The 25,938-nt window shown below is 43.7% G+C and overlaps 1 protein-coding gene across 5 annotated transcripts in view; it reads left to right on the top strand.

Annotated features, from left to right (window-relative positions):
* The window catches only part of PCCB (propionyl-CoA carboxylase subunit beta), an 840,377-nt gene that overhangs the window by 227,726 nt on the left and 586,713 nt on the right, over positions 1-25,938 (top strand). For all 5 annotated transcript variants that reach the window (XM_030215921.1, XM_030215922.1, XM_030215920.1 and 2 more), the window contains exon 4: positions 238-294. In XM_030215921.1, the coding sequence (XP_030071781.1) occupies positions 238-294 (57 nt within the window). The remainder of the gene's footprint in view (positions 1-237; positions 295-25,938) is intronic.

A 25,938-nucleotide genomic window follows, 5' to 3' on the forward strand; every position in this document is an offset into this window, starting at 1 on the left:
ACTCCAGAACTGACTTGGGAAACACTGCATTAAACAACTTAGTGACCACTTCCTGAATTTTTGCCCTGTTGTGGTGTTTTCTTACTATTTCAGCTGCACAGAACAAAGAAGTCTTTCATTTTTAGCGTTTTATAGTTGTGAATGATATATATATATATATATATATATATATATATATATATATATATATATATATAATCTAAATATGTTATAATATTCTATTTGTTTTATTTATAGGATTTTACCGTGTTTGGAGGAAGTTTGTCTGGTGCTCATGCCCAAAAGATTTGTAAGGTATCATTTTCATTGCTCTTGTGAACCCTGCCCCTTCACTATTTTGGAATGTAGTACATGACCTCTGGTTGTGTCCACACAAAATATGAAGCACTGACCTCACCCGTACTAAACAGTAGAATGTGTCTGTGTACTAACAGTATAGTTTCCTGGTAACCTCATTGCCTGTGGAAGAACCATAATTGGATGTTCAATTATAAGTTAAAATTGAATACTGAGAAAACAAAATGTATTTGTTTTTGCATGCATCCAGAAAATATTCCAAAATCCATCACTATTAACCAAGCTACCTTTGAATTTTCTACAGTTATTAAACTGTTCCGTGTTTATTGATAGTGCTTTAACCATGGAAAATCAGTTTCATTAACAAATGTTTTTTCCTGATTTAAAAATTGAGATGCGTGCGAAACTATTTCAAACAAGATCATTTTAGAATACTGGTTCAGTCTCTCTTAGTTTCTCAATTGGATTATTGTAATCTGGTTTATTTAGGATGTAATAAAAGTTTGCTGAGGAGACTTAAAAAGATACAGAATACAGCAGTTTGAATGATTTTTGGATTGTCTAAATTCGATAGGATCACTTCCAGTTATTTATCATTACACTGGTTGCCTATCGAGGCTAGAATCTATTTTCAAATTGGTGTGTTTTCTCTTTAAGCTTTTACATGGCTTGGCACCAGACTATCTATATCCACATTTTATTTTATTTATGCTTTAAGAACAAGGCATACTGGTACTGTAGGCTATTCTTTTGCATCATCAAAAGGTAAAAAGAGATTACATTTCTTTGAATTAGGGTTGGCATTTCAAGCAGCAAGATTATGGACTACGATTTCACCTATATTTAAATCTTCTCAGTCCTATATTCTTTTTAGGAAAAATTTGAAAACACATTTGTTTCCGAAATATGTATCCTAAGCTAACTACTGATAACTATTTATTCTTAATTTCTAAATTTATTATTATGCCCCTTTTTCTCAGTTAAATGAAACCGGCTTCTTAAATAGTTGTAATCCGCTTAGAACTGTGAGGTAATACCATTACCATTCCTAAAAGCTTCATCTTTCACTAGCTTTATGCAAGGATGATCTTTCTCTAATGACCTAGTTGGTTTTCTTTGGACTAATTTAACTTCCTTGTGTTTTTATTTATATATCTTCTTTGAGATTTTCCCCTGTATATTTTAGTTCTTATAGCAATACCTTTTTGAACTTTAATAACCTGCAGCTGTTATTTCCTGTCCTTCTGTTCCCCATTTTGTATTGGTAAAGCTGGAAATCAAGCTTAAATAATAGCTTACACGTGTGGAATTCTGCTGAGAGTCAGCATCCCTCCTATATAATGTCATGAAATTTTATAATTGTGGGAGTAGGAAGGATATTGAGGGACTCCTCAGAAATGAAATACAAATGCACCTGAGAAAGCTCTAGTAAGGGTTCAGTTTTTAACTACTAACCAAATTATTTGTTTTCCTTAGCGTGACAACAGATCAATCCAGGACAACATAGTAACATAGTAGATGACGGCAGAAAAAGACCTGCACGGTCCATCCAGTCTGCCCAACAAGATAAACTCATATGTGCTACTTTTTGTGTATACCCTACCTTGATTTGTACCTGTCCTCTTCAGGGCACAGACCGAACAAGTCTGCCCAGCACTATCCCTGCCTCCTAACCACCAGCCCCGCCTCCCACCACCAGCTCTGACACAGACCATATAAGTCTGCGCAGCATTTTCCCTGCCTCCCAACCACCAGCCCCGGCACAGACCGTATAAGTCTGCCCAGCACTATCACCGCCTCCCAACCACCAGCCCCGCCTCCCACCACTGGCTCTGCCACCCAATCTCGGCTAAGCTCCTGAGGATCCATTCCTTCTGAACAGGATTCCTTTATGTTTATCCCACGCATGTTTAAATTCCGTTACCGTTTTCATTTTCACCACCTCCCGCGGGAGAGCATTCCAAGCATCCACCACTCTCTCCGTGAAGAAATACTTCCTGACATTTTTCTTGAGTCTGCCCCCCTTCAATCTCATTTCATGTCCTCTCGTTCTACCGCCTTCCCCTCTCTGGAAAAGGTTCGTTTGCGGATTAATACCTTTCAAATATTTGAACGTCTGTATCATATCACCCCTGTTTCTCCTTTCCTCCAGGGTATGCATGTTCAGGTCAACAAGTCTCTCCTCATACGTCTTGTAACGCAAATCCTATACCATTCTCGTAGTTTTTCTTTGCACCGCTTCCATTTTTTTTAACATCCTTAGCAAGATACGGCCTCCAAAACTGAACACAATACTCCAGGTGGGGCCTCACCAACGTCTTATACAGGGGTATTAAAACCTCTTTTCTTCTGCTGGTCACACCTCTCTCTATACAGCCTAGCAATCTTCTAGCTACGGCCACCGCCTTGTCACACTGTTTCGTTGCCTTCAGGTACTCAGATACTATCACCCCCAAGATCCCTCTCCCCGTCCATACCTATCAGACTCTCCCCGCCTAACACATACGTCTCCCTTGGATTTCTACTCCTTAAATGCATCACTTTGCATTTCTTCACATTGAATTTTAATTGCCAAACGTTAGACCATTCTTCTAGCTTCTGCAGATCTTTTTTCATGTTTTCCACTCCCTCCGGGGTGTCCACTCTGTTGCAAATCTTGGTGTCATCCGCAAAAAGGCAAACTTTACCTTCTAACCCTTCGGCAATGTCACTCACAAATATATTGAATAGAATTGGCCCCAGCACCGATCCCTGAGGCACTCCACTACTCACCTTTCCCTCCTCCGAGCGAACTCCATTTAGCACCACCCTCTGGCGTCTGCCCGTTAATCAGTTCCTAATCCAGTTCACCACTTTGGGTCCTATCTTTAGCCCGTCTAGTTTATTCAAGAGCCTCCTGTGGGGAACCGTGTCAAAAGCTTTGCTGAAATCTAAGTAGATTACGTCCATAGAGTGTCCTTGATTTAAATCTCCGGTCACCCAGTCAAAGAATTCAATCAGATTTGTTGTCTCGGATCTTGCAACTTATGTGCTTCTAGGAAATTCACTATCCTTTCCTTCAGTATCACTTCCATTACTTTTCTAATAATCGAAGTGAGGCTTACCGGCCTGTAGTTTCCGGCTTCTTCCCTATCACCACTTTTGTGAAGAGGGACCACCTCCGCCGTTCTCCAATCCCACGGAACCTGTCCCGTCTCCAAGGATTTATTAAATCTTTTAGAGGACCCGCCAGAACCTCTCTGAGCTCCCTCAATATCCTGGGGTGGATCCCGTCCGGTCCCACTGCTTTGTCCACCTTTAGATTTTTAAGTTGTTCATACACCTTTAGATTTTTAAGTTGTTCATACACAGACAAGTGGGTTATGTCTGTCTACCAGCAGATGAAGATAGAGGACACAGTGTAATCTCTCAGTAGATTCTGCAGATGGTACATGTGTTTGCTGTCTCGTCCTGGACTTCTTCTTCTGAGCCCAGTGGAGCTGGAAGTGTAGTGGCTGGGTTCAGCTGCCTTGGGAACACCTGGTGATATTGGTGCTGGGTCTGCCCCTCTCCCTCTGCTCTCCGGTTGTCTGCCTCAGGTCTCCTTCCTGTTTAGTAATTAAAAAAAAAAAAAAAAAAAAAAGGATGGCAGAGAGCAGCTTTCAGTGCAGCAATTTACAGAGAAGCCTCTGGAAGTGGGGTGGAGGGAGCTTTAGACGGTGAGTAGTCTGGCCTCACAGTAGCTCCTTCGGTGTCAGCTAAGCACTGTCTTCATTGCAGGATGCGAAAGTCTGTGTCTGTGGTTTGACCAGCTTGTTCCTGCTTCATCGCTTCGGAAGGCAGGATTTTTGGGAGGGAGCATCTCGATGCTGGCTCCACATGCGGCTCTCGGCTCCACATGCGGGTTTGGCTGGCTCCCTGACCTTCTTCCATGATGCCACTAGCATGGGAATGGTGGCCATGCTTGTTTCCCGCACACAGGCCTGAGAATCTCCATAGCTGCCTGTGGTGTGTTCACAGTTGGCTTCTGGGGCTTCTCAGTTGGAGCAGATGAATCTTTGGAGTAAAAAGCCGCAGGGAGAGGTTCCTTTTTCCCCAAAGTTTGTGCTACTGATGCACCAGGCCTTTCTGTTGAAGCGTTCTTGGCTTTTCTCTGGGTGCAATCCCCCCTCCCCCTTCAGGGTCTGGTGGCCCAGGCTTCTAAGAGGGTGTATTTATAGCCCCAGATTGAGTTGGAAATGGGGTCAGTGGAGTCAAAGGGAGCATTCTGTAGGCTCTTCCTCCTTTCTTTCAGGTTTATCTGCTCCTGGGGACTCCTTGGAGGAAGGGAAGCTTCTTGATGAGGAGAGGGATGTCCTTTCTGTGGTGTGGATGTTCCGCAAGGAGAAATTTCCCTCCTTGATCACCAGAATTCTAGAAATTCTCCATATCACGCTTCCAGCTGCTCAGCACTAAGAGGCTTCCTAAGACCTTTCACGTCTGTGAGGCAATGTGTGAGCTTGTAGTGAAAAGTGCTTAGGAAAGAACAGACAATTGCAGAACCTAGTAATATTCTGCTAAAGATAGAAATTCACCCAGCATAGCAATCCTCTGGACTTGTGCATCCAGGAAATAGCACTACAAAAACACCAAACAGGCTTCGTTTCACACTGGTAGTACCCAATGAAGAAATATGCCAAAGTGGAAGTATATATCTTTATTATAGAATAATATTAAGTGAAATGGCAAATAAACACATGAAATAAACACTACTAGGATTATACCGAAGATCTAAGTGTGTGTATCTATCTATCTATCTATCTATCTATCTATCTATCTATCTATCTATCTATCTATCTATCTATCTATCTATCTATCTATCTATCTATCTATCTATCTATCTAAATCACTTCCATGGTTTAACAACGACCTGAAAAAACTAAAAACCCAAACAAAGGAGACTTAACGTGCATGAAATAAAAAGAAAGACGAACAAACTTTCCCTGCATGGAAACTAATGTTAAGAAAATATAAATATACTATCAGACAATCTAAAACGTCATATTACAATTCCAAAATAGGGCAAAACTATAAAGACCTACACAAATTATTCCAATTTGTACATAATCTTCTAGACATTACACCAGTCACCTTAACTAATATGGATACCCCATCAGCAGGTGATCTAGCTATTTACTTTGATGAGAAAATCATTAAACTAAGATCCACCTTACCAGCTAACTCCTCCGACTATGTAAAATTCATCAACTGCTTAGACCCAACAACCAATGAATATCCAGCAGACCGAATATGGACAAACTTTCATTTACTGACGGAAGATACTGTCGCCCAAATGATCAACAGATTCACCAAATCCCACTGTAAACTGGATGCATGCCCCAGCTACTGAATAAAGTCTGCCCCTCAACGTTTCATAACAGATCTCACCTCGTACGTAAACCACATGCTTCAACATGGATCCTTTCCTACGGATAAAGGCAACATCTTACTCACACCAATCCCCAAAGACCAGAAGAAAAAACTAAATGATGTAACTAATTATCGTCCAGTGGCATCCATCCCTCTGGTGGTCAAGATGATGGAAAGTCTGGTAACTAAACAATTTACAAACTATTTGAAAAATTTTTCAGTATTACACGCATCTCAGTCTGGATTCCGTGCTAACCATAGCACTGAAACAGTCCTAATATCACTCATGACCAAATTCAAACAAATTATTGCAACTGGCAGTAATGTTCTTCTGGTACAATTCGACATGTCCAGCGCGTTTGACATGGTTAACCATGATATTTTATTAAACATTCTAGAATATTTTGGAATAGGAGGAAATGTACTGAATTGGTTTCACAGTTTCCTAACAGCAAGAACATACCGGGTAATATCTAAATCAATCATATCATCGCCATGGAGTCCTGAATGTGGTGTTCCTCAAGGATCTCCGCTTTCACCGATTCTCTTTAACCTAATGATGTTACCATTGGCCAGAACACTATCCAACCAAGACCGGAACCCATACATTTATGCTGATGATGTGATGATATATATTTCGTTCAAAAATGACCTATCAGAAATTGCAGATAAAATTAATCTTCCAAACTGCAGATAAAATTAATCTTCCAAATTATGAACTCATGGGCAGATGCATTCCAACTAAAGCTTAATGCAGAAAAGACACAATGCCTAGTACTATCATCGCAGTATAATAAAATCAACTATACTAACATAAACACACCAAACCACACTCTTCCTGTTGTGGACACCCTGAAACTCCTAGGCGTAACTATTGATTGAAATCTTAATCTAGACAGTCATGTAAAAAATGTTATTAAAAAAATGTTCTATGCAATGAGGCTTAGAAGAGTGAAACCTTTCTTCCCAAGGGAGACATTCCGCATACTAGTGCAATCACTGGTACTGAGCCATTTGGACTTTTGTAATTCCTTATATGTGGGATGCAAGGCACAAACCATTAAGAAACTCCAGATAGCCCAGAACACCGCAGCCAGATTGATATTCGGAAAGGTGAAATATGAAAGTGCCAGACCCCTTAGAGAAAAACTGCACTGGCTCCCACTGAAGGATCGAACTGCATTCAAGATTTGCACCTTGGTTCACAAAATTATTTACGGAGATGCCCCATCTTACATGTCAGACCTAATAGACTTACCAGAGAGAAACAACAAAAGTTCATCACGCACTTGCTTAAACCTTCACTATCCCAGCTGCAGAGGAGTTAAATACAAATCTGTACATACATCTAGCTTCTCATACATCTGCACACAACTGTGGAATGATTTACCGATCAACATAAAAACAACACACGACTTGACAACCTTCCGAAAATTACTGAAGACTTACTTATTCATAAAGACATATTAAAAAGATTCCCTATAACGATTTGACTCCCAAATTACTCCAAAAACAACTATTATGGAATTCTCCTAATTTGTTTATTTCATTACATCCTCATTACTGAATATTATATCTTGTCCTGATATCATTATGTTATGTTTTATCTATTTATCCACTTCCAATCCTACATGATATACCTATGCACCTTTATTTGTTTCAATTCTGAAATTATTATTCTGTTAAGATGATTGCTATGATATTCTTTTGCACCTTATCTGCTTTATATTCTGAAATTCTTATTCTATTAATGTGAATGTCGTTGTAACATTTTGTAAGCCACATTGAGCCTGCAAATAGGTGGGAAAATGTGTGATACAAGTGCAGCAAATAAATATATATATATCCTATATAATAAAAAGCACCTCCAACGTTCTGAAGCTGGCAGCGTGGACAAAAACATTGAAGCATTCGTTCTTCTGTATCCATCTCCTAACATGATACGTCACCAACGACTTTGTCCAATCACAGCACAGCATCGCGAGTACACGTGTTGCTGGGAAACCGCGACATGTTTTGTAATTCAATTTAGAACCCTAAAAAGAAAACATAAAAAAGATGCATGTGCGCTGTTGCAAGTGAGCGGGAGGGAGCAGCAGCAAATGGAGGCACAACAAGGCATGCCGGAAAGAAGGCCCTCCCTCTTCTCTCCTTGAGTCCTCCCCTTACCACAGAATTTGGGATGCTGCGAGGGTCCGCAGCGATCCGGCTGCCAAAATTGAAAGTATTCTTTGTAAGTTTAGCCATGCTGATCGCAATCTCAACCCTCCTGTTCCTGGTATTCTATGCTTCTGACACATCACCCAGCCTGCCTGCAGCCACACAGCTTCCCCTTTAAATGTCCCTACCTGCATGGACGCCCCCTGAGACACTGTCCCGGTGCCAGATCTCGGCTCGCGGCGGTGAGTGGGGAGAAACAGCGCAGCCTCCAGGCCTCTGGCTCTATGGATATGAGTTACGAATCAGCTTTGGCCCGGCCGCAGCCGCCTCTTTCTCTAGCTCTTTGTCTCCAGCCCAGGCACCAGAGCCTCAGGAATGCAGCTTCCATGCAGCAGCACCGGGACACGGACAGAGCGGAAGTGCCGGAGCCGAGACTATGATTGGTCGCTTCGGGGCTGTGGGGGCGGGACATCTGAGTGTGCTGGAAGCACAGAGGTGAGAGCCTCAAAAGGGTGAAAGGAAGGCGGGGGGTCTTTATAGTAGAAGCGCAGAGTTTTGTAGGGCATCAGAAAATGTCATAGGCGCACAGTACAGGAGTTAGAATATAATGGGAGCTTTACAAAGCGGTTTCCCGTCAATAGAGACGAAGCCGAACCAGCACTCAATCTCTCGCTCACACACACACACACACACACACACACACACACACACACACACACACACACACACACACACACACACCAGATGGACACACACTCTCTCTATAGGTGGATGGAGGAGAGGGCAGGGGAGAATGGAGAGTTGCTGGACATGGATGGATCGAGGGAGGGGAGGGAAGTCAGGAAGGAGAAGCACAAGGATGGAGGGGAGGGAAGACAGGAGGTAATCACCATTACATGATAACCTTGGTAGCGCCCGTTTAATTTGTGTGAGAAGCGGGCCTTTTTTACTAGTATATATATATTACAGTACTAACAGTTGTTCCTGAGAAGAGAGTAAAAGCCATTGGCAGACTAGAAATAGTAACTAACTGTCCCCAAATTACAGGTGTGAACCCCAATTTGTCACCATCACAAACCACATGCTTAGTAGCAAGTTCTCTGGGTCCAAGGCAGGATTCTTCGCTTCAGCTCAAGCTGTGTTCACAACAAGCTGACTAGTAAGCATCTGGTTAGTGTAGAGATAAGTTACAGACCCAACCAGCACCGGTAACTGGTCTCCCGCACAAGGTCAGAAGCCGTAATTGTCATAATTATCAGCTTGCCGTTCTCTGTAATGCTGTTGTACAAAGAGGCTCAGTACTTAGAAGGCACAGAGAGACAGCCTCTCTCTGCAGAGCTATCAGCTGTTTGTTCACTCCGGTCCTGCACCAAAACTCTTACTTCACAAAATCTGATACCAGACTTCTGTTCACTGTCCTCAGGTGACTGTTTTGGCCCAATAAGATCCTGTTCAGTAGACAAAATGCAGGCCTGGAGAACAATGAGGTCCATAGTTTTTTTTTTCAGACATTCTTCCTGACGCTTTTCCAAATGAACTCGGGCTGAGGATCTGTTTTATCAGTTTTGGTGGAACCTGAGACTTTACATCACCTGGGAGTGAACCATGACAATTTGGTTCTTGGCCTAGACAAAATGTGGTTCAGGCCTCAGTTGCACAAAAGGTTATAATACATCAGGAAAACCCCCACAAGCTAATTGATCCCCAGTGGAGTACTCCGATGCAGGCCTCAAGGTAGCACGTGCAGAGTCTCGCCTTTACTTGTTGATACCTGGGGAACTGGAATCTCTCAGTCTCCCAGCAGTGGATACTTTGGTCACTGTGGCGACTAAGATCATGGTCCCTGTTCAAGGGGGGACGGTTCTTAAGGATATGCAGGATCATAAGATTGAGGCTGCACTGAAGAGTCTTTTGAGATTGCATGCTGTGGCTTTTGGGCGGCAGTAGTTGTAGCTTCTTATGCTGCTAGAGCGTTACTCAGTGTGATCTAGCAGGTGACGGATTCCACTGGGGGTCCTGACTGTGGTTTCCTGGATTTTCCCTTCCTGGAGGCAGGTCTTGTCACCTTGGCAGATGGTCTTTATGACTTCGTTTAGAGCACCTTTGAGACAGATGGAGCTTGTGGTCTTGACCAGACAGTCCTTGTGGCTCAGGAATTGGGTGGCTGATGTGGCTTCTAAGTCCTCTCACTAAGCTCCCTTTTAGGGGAAACATTCTGATTTTTGAGGGCCTGGAGAAGCTAGTCAATGACTTGGGGGAATCTAAGTCCCACTGTCTGCCAGTGGACAATCTGAAGTCTTCCACTTATCCTTCTCAGTCTCGTTCTCACTTTCTGGACTCTAGGTGGTACAGTCCGGGCCACTCTGCTGATTTCTCCATGTCTCGTTATCCATCTAAGCAGTCTCCCTTTCATGGGAGCAAGAAGGCGGGCATTTCAGCCTTGTATTCGTCTGCTGCCACTCACCTATTGCAATGAGAGTGACCTTGTTTGCCCCTTTCAGAGGCTAGCTTTCCAGCTTTTTCGAAACCTTGGAAGGGCTGCTGCGCTTGGAGGCTGTAGTTTTGGTTCCTTGGGAAGAGATAGGCCTGAGAAGATATTCCATCTATTTTGTAGCTCAGAAGAAAGAGGTCTCCTTTTGTCCAATTCTCAACCTCAAGCAAGTAAACAGGGCACTCAGAGCCACACATTTCAGGACGGAGACTCTTTGGTCCGTGATTTTCTCGATCCATTCAGGCAAGTTTCTCAAATCTTTGGATCTCAGAGGCGTACTTTCACATCCCAATTTGCCCCTCTTGCCAGCGATTTCTTCTATATGTGGTCCTGGATGGCCATTTTCGGTTCCAGGCCCTTCCCTTTGGCCTTGCCAACGCCCCCTGGACCTTCTCTAAGGTGATGGTAGTGGTGACAGCCTTTCTCTGCTACCAGGGCATCCATTCTTACCTGGACAACTGGCTAATCAAGGCTTCTTTGTTCAGGACAGCTTGGATACAACTTTCAAGGTGGTGTCTTTTGGGCTGGATGATAAACTTTTCCAAGAGTCATCTGGTGCCTGCTCAATCCCTGGAGTATTTGGGCACCCATTTTGACACCTTGGCAAGGAGGGTTTTCCTGCTTTCTTGCAAGATCTGGCAGTGACCTTGGACATGGTGCCATGGGCCAGGGCACATATGAGATGCAAGTTCAGGCCTCTTTCCTCAGCTGTTGGTCTCCTCTCAGTCAAGATAGTTTGGTCTGGGTTCTTTGGACTTGTCAAGCGAGGAGAAGCATGTTGTGGTGGCTTGATCATGGCGCTTTTCACAGGGGAAGTCCTTAACAACTCCAAATTGGATTGTGGTCAGTACGGGTGCCAGTCTTTAGGGCTGGGGAGTCGATTGTCTGCACCTCACGGCCCAGGGCAAGTGGCAGTGGAGGCAGCTTGGCACATGAACCATCTGGAACTTAGGGCTATACAGATGGCCCTGCAGGCATTCGCTCCGACATTCCACCTCCGGCCTGTCGGAATGCTGTGGACAATGTCACAGTGGTGTCTTATGTCAACAGACAAGGGGGAACTCGGAGTGCTTCCCTGACCTTGGAAGCTCATCTCCTCTTCATGTGGGCGAAGAGGAACCTGCAGCACACATTGTGGGGTGTCTGAACACATAAATGAATTATCTCAGCTGGAACATAGTGGATCCAGCGGAGTGGGAGCTCAGCTCTCCAGTCATGCCTTTGTCCTCATAACCTGGCAAGGAAGTGCAACGCCAAGCTCCTGCATTTTTTCAGCCATTGAAGGGAGCTGGGCTCTCTGGGGGTGGATGTACTACTACTACTATTTAGCATTTCTATAGCGCTACAAGGCATACGCAGCGCTGCACAAACATAGAAGACAGTCCCTGCTCAAAGAGCTTACAATCTAATAGACAAAAAATAAATAAAGTAAGCAAATCAAATCAATTAATGTGAACGGGAAGGAAGAGAGGAGGGTAGGTGGAGGCGAGTGGTTACAAGTGGTTACGAGTCAAAAGCAATGTTAAAGAGGTGGGCTTTCAGTCTAGATTTAAAGGTGGCCAAGGATGGGGCAAGACGTAGGGGCTCAGGAAGTTTATTCCAGGCGTAGGGTACAGCGAGACAGAAGGCGCGAAGTCTGGAGTTGGCAGTAGTGGAGAAGGGAACAGATAAGAAGGATTTATCCATGGAGCGGAGTGCACGGGAAGGGGTGTAGGGAAGGACGAGTGTGGAGAGATACTGGGGAGCAGCAGAGTGAATACATTTATAGGTTAGTAGAAGAAGTTTGAACAGGATGCGAAAACGGATAGGGAGCCAGTGAAGGGTCTTGAGGAGAGGGGTAGTATGAGTAAAGCGACCCTGGCGGAAGATGAGACGGGCAGCAGAGTTTTGAACCGACTGGAGAGGGGAGAGGTGACTAAGTGGGAGGCCAGCAAGAAGCAGATTGCAGTAGTCTAAACGAGAGGTGACAAGGGTGTGGATGAGGGTTTTGGTAGAGTGCTCGGAAAGAAAGGGGCGGATTTTACGGATGTTGTAAAGAAAGAAACGACAGGTCTTGGCGGTCTGCTGGATGTGAGCAGAGAAGGAGAGAGAAGAGTCAAAGATGACCCCAAGGTTTCGAGCTGAGGAGACAGGGAGAATGAGAGAGCCATCAACAGAAATAGAAAACGGGGGAGCGGGGAGGTGGGTTTGGGGGGGAAAATGAGAAGCTCGGTTTTGGTCATATTTAATTTCAGGTGGCGTTGAGACATCCAGACAGCAATGTCAGACAGGCACGCTGAAACTTTGGTTTGGATGCAAGGTGAGATATCAGGGGTAGAAAGGTAGATTTGGGAGTCATCAGCATAGAGATGGTAGGAAAAGCCATGGGATGAGATTAATGAACCAAGGGAAGAAGTGTAGATAGAAAAGAGGAGGGGACCAAGAACAGAACCCTGAGGTACGCCGACAGGCAGAGGGATAGAAGTAGAAGAGGATCCACCAGAGTGAACACTAAAGGTGCGGAGGGAGAGGTAGGAAGAGAACCAGGAAAGGACAGAGCCCTGGAATCCAAGTGAGGACAGGGTATCGAGAAGTATGCTGTGATCGACAGTGTCAAAAGCAGCGGAAAGATCAAGAAGAATGAGGATGGAATATTGACCTCTGGATTTAGCCAGTAATAGGTCATTGGAGACTTTAGTAAGCGCAGTTTCGGTTGAGTGGAGAGGGCGAAAACCAGATTGTAATGGGTCAAGAATAGCATGTGAGGAGAGAAAATCAAGGCAGCGGCGGTGAACAGCACGCTCAAGTAATTTGGAGAGAAAAGGAAGGAGGGAGATGGGTCGGTAATTAGAGGGACAAGTAGGGTCAAGTGAAGGCTTCTTAAGGAGAGGTGTGACCACAGCATGTTTAAAGGCAGCAGGGACAGTTGCAGTGGAAAGTGAGAGGTTGAGAATGTGACAGATAAAAGGAATAAGAGCAGGAGAGATGGCATTAAGAAGGTGGGTAGGAATGGGATCAGAGGAACAGGTGGTACATTTTGTGGAAGAAAGGAGAAGTGTAGTTTCCTCAATAGTAACTTCAGGAAAGGAGGAAAGGGAATGAGGGGAAGGAGAGAGAGGGGGACGGACTAGTGGAGGGAGAGGTGGTGAGGTAGAGAAAGCAAGGTTTATCTTTTGAACCTTGTTGTGAAAGAATTCAGCAAGGGTCTGAGGAGATAATGAAGGGGGAGTTGGGGGAGGGGGCACCTTGAGGAGAGAGTTCAATGTGGTGAAGAGAAGTCGAGGATTAGAGCCAAGAGAGTTGGTCAGTTGGATATAATAATCCTGTTTGGCACGTAAAAGAGCAGATTGGAAGGAGGTCAGCATGAACTTAAAGTGTAAGAAATCAGCAAGGGCCCGAGATTTCCGCCAGAGGCGTTCGGCGGAGCGGGTACAGGAACGTAGGTAGCGGATATTAGAAGTCAGCCAAGGTTGGGGTTTTGTACGCCTTACAGGGCGGGTCGTCAAAGGTGCAAGAGTGTCTAAGGCAGAGGATAGAGTATTGTTGTAAGAAGAAACAGCCTCGTTGACAGACGTGGATGGTGCCACAGTAGAGAGGAGGTTAGAAACATGGAAGGATAGAGATGAAGGGTCACTGCTTCAGCAGTGGCCGACCAACTCCCTTTTCTATGTGTTCCCCCCCTCCCCCGGCTCATGGTGGGCCAGGTGCTCTCCATCCAGGCTGGGAGATCCTAGTCGCTCTGGACTGTCCTCGGTGGCCATGGTATGCGGATCTAATTTATCTTCTGGTGGATGAGCCCTTTCATTGTCCCTTGGCATAGGGTTGTCTTCATCAGGGACTCATTCTGATGGATGATCCATCTTGCTTTGGTCTTATGACCTGGCTGTTGAGCAGTCACGTTTGAGGAGGAGGGGCTATCCGGAGGAGGCTGTTGCTACTCTGTTGCAGGTCAGAAAGCACTCTACTTCTACTGCCTATGCTAGAGTTTGGAATCTTTTTGAGTCCTGGTGTGGTGAATGGGCTCTGTCTCTGTGTCAGGCTTTTCTTCATCAGATTTTGGCATTTCTTCAGGATGGCTTGAAGAAGAGCTTGGCATTGAATTTGTTGAAGGTTTAGGTGGTGACTTTGGCATGTAAGCAGTTATTCATTGGCCTCTCATCTGGATGTGGTCAGATTCGTGAGAGGTGTTAATCATTTGCAGCCACCGCTTTGGCCTGGCTGTTCTCAGTGGGATCTCTTTGTGGTGCTACCCTTAAGAATGTCACACAACGGTGTTTTTGGTCGTCATTGCAGTAGCCATGCAGGTGTCAGATCGTCAAACTCTCTCTTGTAGAGACCCCTTCTTGGTGTTTACAGAAGGAGGAGGTTTTTATTAGTACCATTTGTACCCGTTCTCCATCTACACTTCTTCCCATGGCTCTCTGATATCATCCCATGGTTTCCAATACCATCTCTATGCTGATGACTCCCAAATTTACCTCTCTCCCCCCCCCCCCCCCCCCCCCGAAATCTCAACCAGCATCCAGACCAAGGTCTCAGCTTGCCTATCTGATATCGCTGCCTGGATGTCTCAACGTCATCTAAAACATAACATGGCCAAAACCGAGCTTCTCATCTTTTCCCCCTAAACCTACCTCTCCTCTCCCCCCTTTCTCTATTTCTGTGGATGGCACTCTTATTCTCCCTGTCTCATCAGCTTGAAACCTTGGGGTCATCTTTGACTCCTCTCTCTCCTTCTCTGCTCATATTCAACAGATCGCCAAAACCTGTCGTTTCTTTCTCTATTATAATAGCAAAATCTGTCCCTTCATCTCTGAGCATTCTGCCAGAACCCTTATCCACATTCTTATCACCTCTTGTCTTGATTATTTTAACCTGCTTCTCACCGGCCTCCCTCTCAGCCATCTCTCTCCTCTTCAATCAGTCCAAAACTCTGCTGCACGAATCATTTTCCACCAAAGTCGCTATGCACACATTAGCCCCCTCCTTAAGTCACTTCACTGGCTTCCTATCCGTTTCCGTATTCAGTTTAAGCTTCTCTTATTGACCTATAAGTGTATTCACTCTGCTGCTCCCCAGTACTTCTCCATTCTTGTCTCTCCAATGCCCCCCCCCCCCGAGTACTCCGTTCTGTAGATAAATCTCTCTTATCCGTCCCCTTCTCCTCTACTGCTAATTCTAGACTCCGTTCCTTTTGTCTTGCTGCACCTCACACCTGGAATAGACTTCCAGAGCCTGTGCGTCTAGCCCCGTCTTTGGCCGTTTTCAAATCCAAACTTAATGCCCACCTCTTTACCATTGCTTTTGACTCCTAACCTCTACTCGCTTGCCCTGTCCTTTATCCTCCCCTATTTTCCCTTACGCTTAACTGTTCTGTTTGTTTACCTGTCTTATCTAGATTGTAAGCTCTTTGAGTAGGGACTGTCTCCTTTTGTGTATGGTGTACAGCACTGTGTATGCCTTGTAGCGCTATAGAAATGTTAAATAGTAGTAGTAGTAGTAGTTCCCTCTTTTCTGCCTAAGGTGTTTTTTTTCCTTTCACATTCATCAGGAGGTAGTTCTTCATTCCGTTATTCAGGAGGATTATGTGTTGCATTTTTCCTGCTTGAGGCTTCTATATATGTTAATCAGGTGCATCTGTGTTACCTGGAGGTACTAATGACTTTAGAGCTTCATATCACTTGTTTGTACTGTTTTCTGGCCCTAGGAAGGGCCATGTGGTCTCCAAGGCTACTGTTGCTTGTTGGATGAAGGAGACCATTTTCCTTGACCAGCGTTTCTTTGGGGAAGCATCCTCTGACTGTATTCCAGGTGCATTTCTTTTGTGGGGTGGCTACTTCCTTCACTGAATGTCAGGCAGTTCCTCTGGGTGAGACTTGTAAGTCTGCTACCTCGTTCTCAGTGCATTCTTTTACTAAGCACTACCACATTGATGTTGCAGCTTGCCAGGATGCTTCCTTTGGGGCTTCGTGCCTTCTTGCGGAGGTTTCAGATTCATTTCCTATATGAGGACTGCTTTTGTATATCCCGCTTGTCCTAGATTGATCTGTTGCCATGCTAAGTAAGGAAAAATTGGCTCTTATGGGATAATTGTCTTTCCTTTAGTGCAGCAGATCTATCCAGGCACCCTCCCTTGCTATTTTCTTCTGCTCATTGCTGTGTGTGTTTGTTCTTGGTTCCCCAGACTTCTCTGTTTAGATATGGCTGTTGCTGTTCCAGTTCTTTACTTGGACGTTCTATATGATTCTGGGAGCAGCTTCTCTTTTTGCTGCTTTGCTATCAGAATACTGAGAGGTTATATAGAACACCAGGGGAGGGGGGGGGGGGGGGAGGGTGAAGGCACAGTGCAGTTCTGTGTTCTCTGTTGCCACCTGCTGGTAGACTGGCATAATCCACTTGTCCTGGATTGATTTGTTGCACTAAAGGAAATAAAATTATCCTGTAATTTTTCCATTTTAACTTTTTTTTTTTTTTTATGTAACTTTTTATTAAGAATTTTTCAATATATTTAAACAAACAGCATCGGTGAAATCAAGTACACAGTGGGTGCACGTTGGCTTTTCAATGCACCCACTACAAGAACACCAATCAATCAACCAACGGTATCTCCCTCCCTCTAAACCCTCACCCCATCCTTCCTACTAACCAAGCTCCCCCTGTTTACAGTTTACCTATCAGCAAATACAGTGTTCATAGTCCTTGATATCAGGTTTTACGCTGCTGTTGAAAGCAATGCAATCTCCTAGCAAAAAAGACCCAATTTGTGAGTACGCATAGTTGTCAGTTTATACATAGCATACAATTGGTCCATTTCGCCACCATTCTCTCTAATCAGGGGCCTCTATCAGTTTCCAGTAGGTAGCAACCACCACTCTAGCTGGTGGAGCTGCATATCCTGACCATCATCCAGGCCCACCACTGGAAGATTCAAGAATGCAACCTCAACAGTTGAAGGAATCTCTTGATTAAACATTTGGGAAAACATCACAATGACTTGATGCCAGAAAGGCTAAATAACAATACACTGCCACCACATGTGAGAATACATCCCCTGTTCACCACATCAATGCCAGCGACATCCCATATCCCGTCCATACAATTTTTAAAATTTCATGGAGGTATAATAAAAATGCAGGAGGATTTTATACCCATTTTCAACAATCAATGCTGACATACCCAATTTTTGAACCTAGCCATGGACCGCTTCCCATTCCTCCATTCACAGCTTCCCAGTTGTGCATGTACTTTAGTTGCTGAATTCCCCTACCATTTAAGCATTGATAGATTTTGGAGACAGCGCCAATGGAGATAGCTCCATTGATATATTTTGGAGTGGGCTCCAGTAATTGTTCAAAAGCATCCTTCCCTTTTATCAAGCCAGACCAACCTCTGAAGTGGATAAATGATGCTTAACTTGCGGGTAAGGGAATATATCTCGTGGCAACCTATATTGTTCCTGCAATTCCTTAAAATGCTTCAACTTCTCACTCACATGATCATAAAGCTGCCCCATACATAACCAGTCCTCCTTCCTCCCACCTGTAGAACAAAGCCTGATTCCTGCCTGGTAACACTCCACGTTGTAGTGCAAATGGATTATACCAGGAGTATTTCTTATCCTCGAGTAATCCCTCTCTTGTCCTCCCACAAACTCACATATAAAATAATATATATAATTAAGATACCATTATCTTATTATTTTTATTTTAAACGTTCATTAAGTTTCATATTTAAACATCAAGAAATCTTGAATAGAAATTTTCCAAGTTAAAGAAATAATTGAAAAAGTACTACAATAAATATGGCAAATACAACAAAGCCTTAAAGAAAATGAAAAATGTAGACCACATTAGGGGGATTCCAAGAATAGTAAATACATAAAGTACTTTTTAAGAAATAAGAGATAACATCATCTTAACTAAATCTGTCTTCTCTAGCTTTGAAAGGCACAACCGATCTCATCTATTCAAGTCCTGGGTAACCTTCCTAAGCAAGGGGCCATAATGTAGATCATATAAATTAGTTTCCTGCTTCCCAGTGACAACTCCCAAGTAACAATAGCTGTCTTAACCCACCAGAAGAGAAACTGAGAGCTATGCAGTCTTACTTGATTAGATGGTAGTGTAATATTTAAAACTACAGATTTAATTATATTCAGATGCAATCCTGAGACCCTCCCATATTCTTTTAACTCATGAAGAACCCCTGCCAAAGATTCTCTGGAGGTGAATAAAATATCATCTGCGAAAAGGCTGATCTTATGGTCATTACCATGGACTTGTACCCCTATAATCTGCTCTGGTTCCTTCACCCTCTAGACTCAAAGGTTCATTCACTAAGGCAAAGAGAATTGGGGAGAGCGGGCTACCTTGCTGAGTACTCCTAAATAATTCTAAGTCCTCTGAGTAGCGTTCATTTATCTTAGGTCCCAGCCCTATTCTATGCAAAATTCTAAACTTAAAGGGCCAGGACACCTGATGAACAGCTTTTTTGGTGTTTACCAAAAATAAAAACATAGACTGATGTGCCTTTATAGCCCTATCCATTAAATTCAAAACAAGCCTGATATCTCCTCTTTGCCTCCTGATGAACCAACCTTGGCACCCATCCCATCAACCAGTCAGCCAGGATTTGTGTTAGAATTTTTATATCTATACCAAGCAAGGAGATAGGGCAATAGGACCCACACTGCAGCAGGTCTTTGTCCTCCTTAGATATAACAGTAACTCCTGCAAGTCTCATGGCAGATTAGCATCCCTTTCCAGTATACCAATGAGCCTATTAGAAGGTGGTGAAACTGTTTGTAAAACCTGACTGTGAAATCATCGAATCCCAATGAATTACCAATGGGCTTATTAGAAGGTGGTGAAACAGTTTGTAAACCCTGACTGTGAAACCATCCAGTCCCAGTGACTTTCCCAGTCTCATTGACTGAAGGGCCTTTTCTACTTCTCTTTTTGAGATGGGCCAATCCAACAATGCCACATTTATGTCTGTTATAATCCCTAGTGAATCCCCTCCAAGCAGGCCTCAATATCTTTACCTGCTTCTTCCCCTTCAGGAGTACATAAAGATTTATAAAATTCTATAAATCTAGCTTTCATTTCTGTCTTGTAAATTAAGTCCACCCCTGCTCCTGAGTTAATTCGGGCAATGTTATTCATCGTTCTTCGCAGTTTATCTGTGGGCCAAAAATGTACTTGCTTTATTATTAAATTCAGAATATCTCTGCTTCAGAAGTGCCAGTTTGTGGTTAAGATCCTCTACCACCCTGTCTGAAAGCTTCCTGCAAACTTCATCTAATTGAATGGACATACCCTGGGTATGATTTATACTGGGCCTCCAAGGTTGTAGACAAACAGAAGAAGGATATGATCCCCACAATAAGAGAACGTGAACAGAAGTGAGGTAAAAACAGACGATGGAGAGACTGACTGCCACATCAGTCAGTCTTTATTAAAACATCTATGGCGACAGTAGTCTATAATATTGCATTAAGTAAATCGTGGCACAGAAAAAAGCCTTGTAGGATGAGCTTGAGGTAAACCTTAAGGTAATAACCAAAATCACGTGTGTGCTTGTCAGGAATTCCATAGACCACATCTACTATAATAAAATGCACCCTCAACGTTATGAAGACAATGCTCTGAAGTCACTTCACTCCATAAAGGGTTCGTTAGTTCATGGTGGTGAAGCCATCCCACAAACCATGTCTCTCTGCCCCACCCACGCGACAAAATGTGATGACGTCGAGGGCGGAACAGAGAGACACATCCCCACCCACCAAGTCGACAGACAGAGGAGGCGGAGGGAATCAGCTGAACCAACGGAAAAAGTAACCTAGAGACAAGACGTCCCATTGGAACGTTGAAGACAAAGTAATAAACACAAACCTGGCTTTGACAAAGCAGCCCCAACAACCACCGGGATCCCTTTTCACTCCTGCTGTGACACTTGCATTTACAGGCAAGGTGGCGGGTAGGTATAGAGGGGCTGTCATGGGGGTGGGGGAGAGTAGGTGGAACAATGGCGCAAGCAACAGAAGAAATAATATACAAACGGAACAATTCGCCAGCTAAAATCGCCTGGGTTTTCATCTCTTTCTCTTCTCCTGATTACACTAACCTCCCCCCTCCCCCGAATCTGGAAGAAGCCTCCTGCACAGAACATTTGTATTAGAAAAAGGGGGAGGGGGTCGTGTTCACAGCAGGGCTGGCAGAGCAGTGAAAGGCTAAAAAGAGAAAATAAACACAACCCTGGCTTTGACAATCCAGCCCCACCACCACCGGGATCACTTTTCAATCCTGCTGTGACACTTGCATTCAGAGACAAGGTGGCGGCGAGGTATAGAGGGGCTGTCATGGGGGTGGGGAAGCATCCTGCAGAGAAGATTTGTATTAGAAAAAGGGGGAGGGGTCGTGTTCACAGCAGCCCCAGTGTTCAGAATTTACAAAGGTATTTTTAAAAACTTTTTTTCTCAGTAATGGGGAGATCTCACCCTCACTCTCTCTCTCACCCCCCCTCCCTTTGCTTCTAGCCACTTTCCTCTATCTCTCTTTTTCCCGTTTTACACGCCTCAGCCTCTCCAAGCACCTCTCACCATAGAGGCAGGGACAGGGAGGGAGGGAGGGAGGGGCCCCTGGCACTAGGAGGGATGGAAGGGCCCCTGGCACTGGGAGGGATGGAGGGGCCCCTAGCACTGGGAGGGAGGGGGGCCCCTGGCACACTCTCTCGCTCTCTCTCTCTCACTCACACTCGCACCCAAACTCACTCTATCACAGACAAACACTCGCGCATTCACTCTCTCACAGAGTCACTCTCCCACACACACTCTCAAACATACACACTCTGAGGAAAACCTTGCTAGCGCCTGTTTCATTTGTTTCCGAAACGGGCCTTTTTTTACTAGTGTTTTAATAAAGACTGATTGATGTGACATATGGTCTCTTCAAAGCGCTGATAAGGAAGGCAAAGAGGGACTTTGAAAGATTTCGTTGGAGGCAAAAACATATAGTTAAAGTTTTTTTTAGGTATATTAAAAGCAAGAAGCTAGCAAAAGAATTGGTTGGACTGCTAGATGACCGAGGGGTAAAAGAAGCACTCGGGGAAGACAAATCCATAGCGGAGAGATTAAATGAATTCTTTGCTTTGGTCTTCAGTGAGGAAGGGTTGGGAGAGATACCCAGCAGAAGAAAGGGGGTCTTGATGCCCCTGTATAAGTCGTTGGTGAGGCCCCACCTGGAGTATTGTGTTCAGTTTTGGAGGCCGTATCTTGCTAAGGATGTAAAAAGAATTGAAGCGGTGCAAAGAAAAGCTACGAGAATGGTATGGGATTTGCGTTACAAGACATATGAGGAGAGACTTGCTGACCTGAACATGTATACTCTGGAGGAAAGGAGAAACAGGGGTGATATGATACAGACGTTCAAATATTTGAAAGGTATTAATCCGCAAACGAGCCTTTTCCCGAGATGCGAAGAGAGTAGAACGAGAGGACATGAAAATGAGATTGAAGGGGGGCAGACTCAAGAAAAATGTCAGGAAGTATTTTTTCACAGAGAGAGTAGTGGATGCCCTCCCGCGGGAGGTGGTGGAGATGAAAACGGTAACGGAATTCAAACATGCGTGGGACAAACATAAAGGAATCCTGTTCAGAAGGAAGGGATCCTCAGAAGCTTAGCCAAGATTGGGTGGCAGAGCTGGTAGTGGGAGGCGGGGATAGTGCTAGGCAGACTTATACGGTCTGTGCCAGAGCCGGTGGTGGGAGGCGGGGCTGGTTGGGAGGCGGGGATAGTGCTTTGCAGACTTATAAGGGCTGTGCCCTAAAAGACAGGTACAAATCAAAGTAAGGTATACACAAAAAGTGGGACTTACGAGTTTATCTTGTTGGGCAGACTGGATGGACCGTGCAGGTCTTTTTCTGCCGTCATCTGTTATGTTACTATACCGGTGCCAGAAATGGTATTCAAAGCTGACAAGTTGGAGAAACTGAATGAAGTCTCTATAAACCTGGAAGATGTAATGGTGCTATTTGACAAATTGAAGATTAGCAAATCGCCTGGACTAGATAGTATTCATCCCAGAGTACTGATAGAATTGAAAAAATGAACTTGAAGAACTATTGTTAGAAATATGTAATTTATATTTAAAATCAAGCATGTTACCGGGCCAGTGGCCAATGTAATGCCGATTTAAAAAAACAAAAACAAAAAAGGTTCCAGTGGTGATTTAGAAATTATAGACTGGTAAGCCTGACGTTGGTGCCGGGCAAAATGGTAGAGACTAGTATAAAGAACAAAATTGCAGAGCATATTCAAAAGCGTGGATTAATACGACAAAGCCAGCATGGATGTAGTGAAGGGAAATCTTGCCTCACCAATCTATTTCATTTCTTTGAAGCGGTGAACAAATGTGTGGATAAAGGTGAGCTGGTTGATATTGTGTATCTGGATTTTCAAAAACCGTTTGACAGAGTACCTCATGAAAGACTTCAGAGGAAATTGGAGAGTCATGGGATAGGAGGTAGTGTCCTATTGTGGATTAAAAACTGGTTAAAAGATAGAAAACAGAGAGTAGAGTTAAATAGTCAGTATTCTCAATGGAGAAAGGTAGATAGTGGGGTTCCCCAGGGGTCTGTGCTGGGACCGCTGCTTTCTTTTATTTATTTATTTATTTATTGGTATATTCCATTATTTCACTACAAATTGTGAATATGCAATCGGCATTACAAACAGGAAATACATATAAGAATAAATCTCAAGGCCTATTCGTCCACAAATTAAGAAACATTTGGTTCCAAGAATCAAGAAATATGAACAACAAAAGGTAATAAAAAAACTTGGTTTCCAATCTGGGTCAAGTTTTTCTTAAGCAGATAAATGACCTTCAACCTAAAGTGAAATCTTTGGAAAGTAAATTAGGTGTACAAGATCAACAGATTAAAGACTTAAATGGTAAAATAGTTAACCTGGATTAGAGACTTCTGAAGATTGAAACCCTACAACCTATTATGGTGAAAGACTTGACTAGTCTTAGAGACAAAATGGAAACTTTTGAAAATTACACTAAAAATCATAATCTTAGATTTACTAATTTTCCTCGACTTCAGAATGTAACTCCAATAGATATGTTGAAACGCTATATGCGTGAAAATTTATTAATTCCGGAACAGAATCTGCCTCCAATGTCTATGGTTTACTATATTCCTGGGAAAGGAACCTCCGTACCTGAAGCCCCGATTGATATTTCCTTGTTACTTGAACTTCTGATACTGAATTGGCGACTGCGGCTACGTTAGTCGCCACAGTGGTATTATTACCAGATAAGAATTTGCTCTTTCGTTTGTTTTTCCGTAATAAAGATAAACCCTTTTTGGGTTTAAAAGTTTTACTTTTTCCTGATGTCTCCAAGGAGACTCGCCGACGAAGGAAACAATTCTTACTTCTTAGGCCTGAGGTGTTGCACTTGGGGGGTACTTTCTTTTTAAGGTACCCCTGCAAGTGCATAATAAGGTTTAAAGAAAGAAAATATGTATTTACACAGCCGTCGCATGTGTCTTCGCTCATAACCTCAGTGAAAATGGAAAAGCGTTAATTATATTTGTGCTCTTCTTAGCAGCTTTTGTATAATCTTTATTAATTCCTTATACTTTGTCTCCGTAATTTTCCTGGAATCTTGGATCACATTTATGGACTTGAGTATAAATTTTCCTAAGTGAAGGTTTATTTTCACGTTTCTTTTTTTCCTTTTTTTTTTATTATTATTATTTTACAATATTGTAAATTACTGTATACTATACCTGAACAAGAAATGTCTTGTAATATAATGGAAAAAGTTAATAAATAAATTAAAAAAAAAAAAAAAAAAAAAAAAAAAAAAAGGTAATAAAAAAAAACACCCAGTTGCTACCTCGGGTTAACGGCCCTAGCCTGCTATTTATGGAGGGCACACAACATTCATATCTACTCTAGCATCAAGAAAATCTTTTAACTGTTTAGGGTCAACAAATTGAAACTGTTTGCCCTCCAGCAGTAAGTTACATATACAAGGAAATCGTAATACAAAATTTATTCCCAATGCCAACGCTCTAGGACGCTGTTCCAAAAAGGCCCTGCGTCTAGTTTGTGTAGGCTTTGAGAGATCTGGAAAAATACGGATCTTTGAGCCCATAAACAGGTTTTCTAAATGTCTTAAGGAAAGTCTTAATACAGCATTGCGATCAGGCTCCAAAACAAAAGTGACAAGCATAGTAGACCTCTGAGTAATAATTTCCAGTGAACTCTCGAGGAATGAGGTTAGATTCATTCCATCCCCCACCACTGGGGGGTTTCCATCACCTCCCTTTGGGTTCCAGATGTAATAGGCCCGTGTTATGGGGGGCAATGAATCCTTATCCATTCCAAGAATGTCCACCATATATTTCTTGACCATTTCAACAGGTGGAATTAAAGGAGACTTAGGAAAATGTAGGAACCTAAGGTTAAGTCTCCTAGCCTGATTCTCCAAATATTCCGTTCGTTTATGAAGAAAAATATTGTCCTTAACCAGAGCAGTCTCTAAAGTTCCCATTTCTTGCAATTTGGTATTCATATTTTCCAATTTCGAGGACTGCTGCGCAAACACCTGTGCTTGGAGTAGCGCAGCTTCTGAAAGAGTTTTTATATTGTCAGTATTTTCTTTTAATGTGGTTTGCATAGAGATTTGAATGTTGTGTACCATGTCCCATAGTGACTCTAGTGTCACAATTGCTGGTCTAAGCACGCCACAAGCTCCAGGAGGGGGTTGAGTTTGAGCACCAACTTGAGACAGTTTAGTAACAATGTCCTGAGGAAATACCTGTAGTGCTGATTGAATGAGTGCTTCTCTTGGCTGGGGTTCATTCTCTAACGCTGCAGTCCTTCCCTTGAGCAGTTTGGGTTGAACTCCTTCGTTCTCCGTCCCTGCTTGGGCTGCCAACAATTCCCTTCCGGGCTGAGGCGGAGCAATGCGCTCCACAGGGCTCAGGGAAGCCCCGTTAGCGCTCTCAATCGACGCCGACGCTTCGAGAGCTGCAGAAAGGGTCGAGATTCCCCGAGGTCCCGGTAGCTGCCTCGGGAACTGCAGAGTCGTCTGCCGCCACGCCAAAGGTGCCTCAGGAGCCGAGGAATGCTCCTTGACTTTCCCCCTCCGTTTCCCCATCGTAGAGGTTACAGAGGCAGCAAGAACGGCAGAAAAAAACGGAGTCACCTCAGCAGCAAACACAGGTGCGTCCGGTCAAAGCGCCATCTTGGAACCAAGCCGGGACCGCTGCTTTCTAACATATTTATAAATGATCTAGAGGTGGGAGTAACTAGTGAGGCAATTAAATTTGCTAATCATGGACTTTCTTTGGTGTTTCTGGGACATACACTGTAGAAGTCTGCCTGGCTCTGTCCTTATGTTCCAACACTCTAGCCTATCCAAATCTGTTTTGTCATTTTCGGGACCCAGACTGTAAAGTCTGCCCTGTACTGTCCTCACGTTCAAAATTAGTGGAGGTTCCGTCAAAGCTCTCTGCAACCTATCCTACAACTGGATTGCTATGTACTGGACTCAGACCATATAAGCCAGCCCAGCAACGTTCTTAGTCGATAAAGCCAGAGTTA

Source organism: Microcaecilia unicolor, chromosome 10, assembly GCF_901765095.1.
Source record: "Microcaecilia unicolor chromosome 10, aMicUni1.1, whole genome shotgun sequence".
Taxonomy (NCBI): domain Eukaryota; kingdom Metazoa; phylum Chordata; class Amphibia; order Gymnophiona; family Siphonopidae; genus Microcaecilia; species Microcaecilia unicolor.